The sequence below is a fragment of the Sinocyclocheilus rhinocerous genome, unplaced genomic scaffold, assembly GCF_001515625.1.
Source record: "Sinocyclocheilus rhinocerous isolate Xijiao unplaced genomic scaffold, SAMN03320098_v1.1 scaffold466, whole genome shotgun sequence".
NCBI classification, from domain to species: Eukaryota; Metazoa; Chordata; class Actinopteri; order Cypriniformes; family Cyprinidae; genus Sinocyclocheilus; species Sinocyclocheilus rhinocerous.
The window spans coordinates 607,717-612,122 of NW_015631145.1; the positions used below are offsets into that span (position 1 = coordinate 607,717).

General features: G+C 34.5%; 1 protein-coding gene across 1 annotated transcript in view; it reads right to left on the bottom strand.

The window, feature by feature from the left end:
- Positions 1-4,406, bottom strand: part of robo1 (roundabout, axon guidance receptor, homolog 1 (Drosophila)) — a 279,412-nt gene that overhangs the window by 23,321 nt on the left and 251,685 nt on the right. The window contains exon 21 of the mRNA XM_016554386.1: positions 1,492-1,695. Within this exon, the coding sequence (XP_016409872.1) occupies positions 1,492-1,695 (204 nt within the window). The remainder of the gene's footprint in view (positions 1-1,491; positions 1,696-4,406) is intronic.

Consider the following 4,406-nt stretch of genomic DNA (forward strand, 5'->3'; position numbering starts at 1 on the left):
TATTTTAGATTTATACATATATATATATATATATATATATATAACTTTAAAACTTCAATTTACAACAAATAATTTAGTATGTTTTTAATTTCCAATAATAACAGCTAACTTCAAGACAGCTATAAATTCATAAATACACTTCTGATGGAAAACAGTGGCTTACAGTAATTTGTTTGTAATTGTCAACCTTAATAACTGAAGTTTCCAAGACTAGACTAACTAGACTAGACTAGACTAGGAGACGACTAGACTGGATAATGTTTAGGTTTGCAAGGCAAAAAAAACACATCCGCATGCAAAGCTTAATGTTGAGCCTTGCAAATAGTTATATATACAGTATATATACAGTGGGTACGGAAAGTATTCAGACCCCCTTAAATTTTTCACTCTTTGAATGCAAAGGCCCTTCATTGTGCCAAACGTCCTTTTTGCAATCTCGCTTGCGGGCATAAAAAGGCACTACTTTTCAACATACCTTCTAAGCTATATTGTTATACCATCATGCATAAATTAGGGCTCAATAAAGATTTTTCCTGCTGGATATGTACTAAAAAAAAAAAATCCACAAACATTTAGAAAGAATGTCTCTTTAAAAGCTGCCTGTGCGGTTGCTGAAACAAGATGTTGTCGAGTCATCCTGGTAAATGAATTCAGGTGCTCTCAACCTTGAAAAATGGACATATTCATTTGGGCTTTTTTGTGCTCTTGTGGTCGACACGTTCAATTAACTTGAATGCGGCCCAGCCTTGGGAGTCTATGAATGCTAACGCTAATGAATGGCTTGGATCTTTTCCTTTAGATCCCTGCCAATAAACATTCCATTAGCTTCATGTCCTTGAGACGCACATCGGAAAAACGGCATTGTTCCGTTCACCATCTCAGTCATCTCTTCAATGAAAGAGAAAATGGAAAGAAAGCAAAAGCTGCTCTGAATTCAGACTGTAAAGGATCCGCCATGATTCATCAGGGTCAAGAGAGGAAACGGCTTTTTAAAACACGGGAGCACAGGAAAAAAATATGAATTCTGTAGCAGTGATCGGGCTTATCTAATTTCGGAAAATGGGAGTAAGTCACACAAAACCTAAAGTATTCTCACACAAGCTTTAATAAAAGAGCCTGATGTTTGGGATTAAACCTGAGATTACAAAGCAAAACACAAGCAGCTGCACAGCTCGAGGCCAAACACTACACCAGAAACACTACCAGTGAAAGAAAGGATAGTTGATAATGAAACGATTAAACATCTGCCTCTGACTAACACACAAACTCAATATTAAAAGATCAGCTGGAATTCTTCTGTTTTAGATGAGACACAGGCCACGCCTCCTTAATGAAAGCTCAGGGATTCATAATTATTAGGTTGGTGTGACTAACCTCCCACTGATGTTATATTTTATGTGTTTTTAAATCATTATATATGAATACACTGTAAAATCAGTTGTATAGCACCAGTGCTAAAAGAGAAATCAAGTTTAAAGGGGCTGGACTGACCTTTGCGGATGCCGGCGTAGCTGCTGCTGAGGCCGTTCCTCTTCTTACGGTGGCGGTACAGCCAGATGCTGAAGACCATGAGGATGATCCAGCAGGCCGCGCCGATGCCCGCGATGAAGGCCGGCTGACGCACCACGTCTGAGATCTGCTGGGAAATCGTATTGTCATCGTCCAGCGGCGGCGGAAGAACGCGGCCTGACGAGTCTGAGAGAAAGATGATGAGAAATGAGATACAGATAGAGAAGTTCATCAAATATTTCATATAAACCATGTCACTGATGCAATAATTAGAGAAATATTTTAGATGAAATACACCTGTGGCAAGCTGTCAATTTCAGAAGAAATCATTTGTACATAATCCAGTTTGAAAAAAAAAATGCATTGACAATTAAAAATCAATAAATATAATATTAAAGCCAATTAATGTAATAGACATTTAAAAGATAATTGTATTGAATAAATAAAAAAGATATATAATAAATTAATAAATGCATAAATAAAAATCAATAAATAAACATTATATCATAAGACTATTTTTTGCATGTCACAGAACTTGTTTAACCCAACATATTCCTTTAAATGTGACCCTGGACCACAAAACCAGTCATAAGGGTCAATTTTGTAAAATATTTATTTGCTAATAATAATAATAATAATAGTAACGACAACAGCAGCAATAATAAATATTCACGTCAAAAATAACACTTGATATTATATAAAAAAAACATAATTCTACATAAAACAGCAACAGAAAAGAATAATGATAAAAAAAATGTATCTAAAGAATTTTGCTAAATACTGAATTTGAAGCGGAATAAGAATTGGAATAGACAGTAAAAAGTGAGTTCAGTGATTTATATATTATGTAAAAGATGAATTATGAATGACAAGATGCTATCTGGAAGAACTGCGACCAAAAAAGCATCTTCCCTTCTGTGCTCTCACTCTCGGTTGCCCTCTCTTATTTTTACATTAAAGAGAAACTAGTGCTGTCGACCCAGAAGAAATCTCATTCTGTTGACTTGCTTCTTTTTTTCATCTTTTCATGTTCGTTTCATGTGGGCGTCACTTTCATCTTTTTGACACTGTTCAGTTTTTGTCTTCTTTTCCAGCTGGGGGCAAACAGGTTCTCCCAAAACCTGAGCACCGTGCTGTATTCCCTGCTCTGTCTTTGTGACTCTGTCCTCTGTACTTCCTGTCTCAGAGGTTTTGTTTGTTGTTTGGTTGTTACTGAGGCTCCGCTGAGAGGCCAGGACAGGACAGGACAGGTGCGTTGGATGCGGAGATGCAAGAAAGCCCACGTTGTGACAAATGCTTTTGAGACCTGCGTCCTCTGCTTCCGGTGGCGGTGTAAGGCCACAGAAGCACACTCAGCAGGGGAATCAGCGGCAGTGAATGGAAGCAGATCAGTCACAGTGTTCAAGAGGAGCGGCGTGCATGCATCCCACACTGCACTTCAATGCAGGAGCAAACCGACTGCCTGAAATCTGCGCCTCTCCACTGTGGATCTGTATGTGAGGTTACAGTTCAAACCGGTGCTACCAAACATGTTTCAATGGGGGACAAGTACTGGTATTACCCAGAATGCAATATAATGCTACTCATTTCAACATATGAAAACAAAAGCAAGTAAAGTTGGGGTCGGTAAGATTTTTTAATTGTTTTTAAATTAAGTCTCTTATTCATGTATTTGATCGAAAATACAGTAAAACTAACAGTAATATTGTAAAATATTATTACAATTTAAAATAACTTTTCTATTTTAATACATTTTAAAATGTAATTTATTTATGTGATGCAAAAGCTGAATTTTCAGCATCATTACTCCAGTCTTCAGAGTCACATGATCCTTCAGAAATCATTCTAAGTCGATCATCTGTTTTTCTTTACTGTATGAGTCTCTCTTTGTGCATCCAACTGGGTTTCAAAATGCCATTTAATCTCTTTCTGTCAAATGACTGACTATAAACTAGTCTCTGACAGCACTGTGATTGGCATCTTATTAAAAACAGATTTGCATAACCGGATGGCCTATTATCCACCTGTATCCACTGGCACAACACCAGGCTGCATCACAATCACTTCCATTCAGTGCAGTTTTACAATTTAAAATAACTTTTCTATTTTAATACATTTTAAAATGTAATTTATTTATGTGATGCAAAAGCTGAATTTTCAGCATCATTACTCCAGTCTTCAGAGTCACATGATCCTTCAGAAATCATTCTAATATGCTGATTTACTGCTAAAAAAAACTCTTTTTTATTGTTATCAGTGTTAAAACAGTTGTGATGCTTAATATTTTTGTGGAAAATGTAAAAGAAAATCTTTTATTGACTTTTTATTCCTAGATTGTTAGATGAATAAAAAGTTCAAACAAATAGCATTTATTTGAAATAGAAATCTTTTGTAACAATGTAAGAGTTTTTACTGTTACTTTTGATCAATTAAATGTGTCCTTGCTGAATAAAAGTATCACTTTTTATTATAAAAGTTTTATTTTATATTATAAAAGTATTAATTTTAAGTATTAAAAACACTCATATCTTACTTTCAAAAGAGAGGTATTGAAACATTTGACAAATAATATGCTACAAAATTAGATTTTGTTTCTCATTTGTAAGTTGCTTGGAAAAATGCGAAAAATTACCATGATACTTTCTGATAACCAAGATAATTTATCTCATAATACCAAAGTTACTTTTTCAAATAGTGCACATTATTTTTACTTTTTGAGTAACAGATACAAAAACCTCTCCCTTGACCAAATAATGTGTACATTTATATATTGATCAATATAGTGATAACTATTAAAAACCAGCTCATTGTAAAATTGAGAACAATAAATACTTGATATATATATATATATATATTTTTTTTTTAAATAACTTTTTAACTATATATATATATATGTG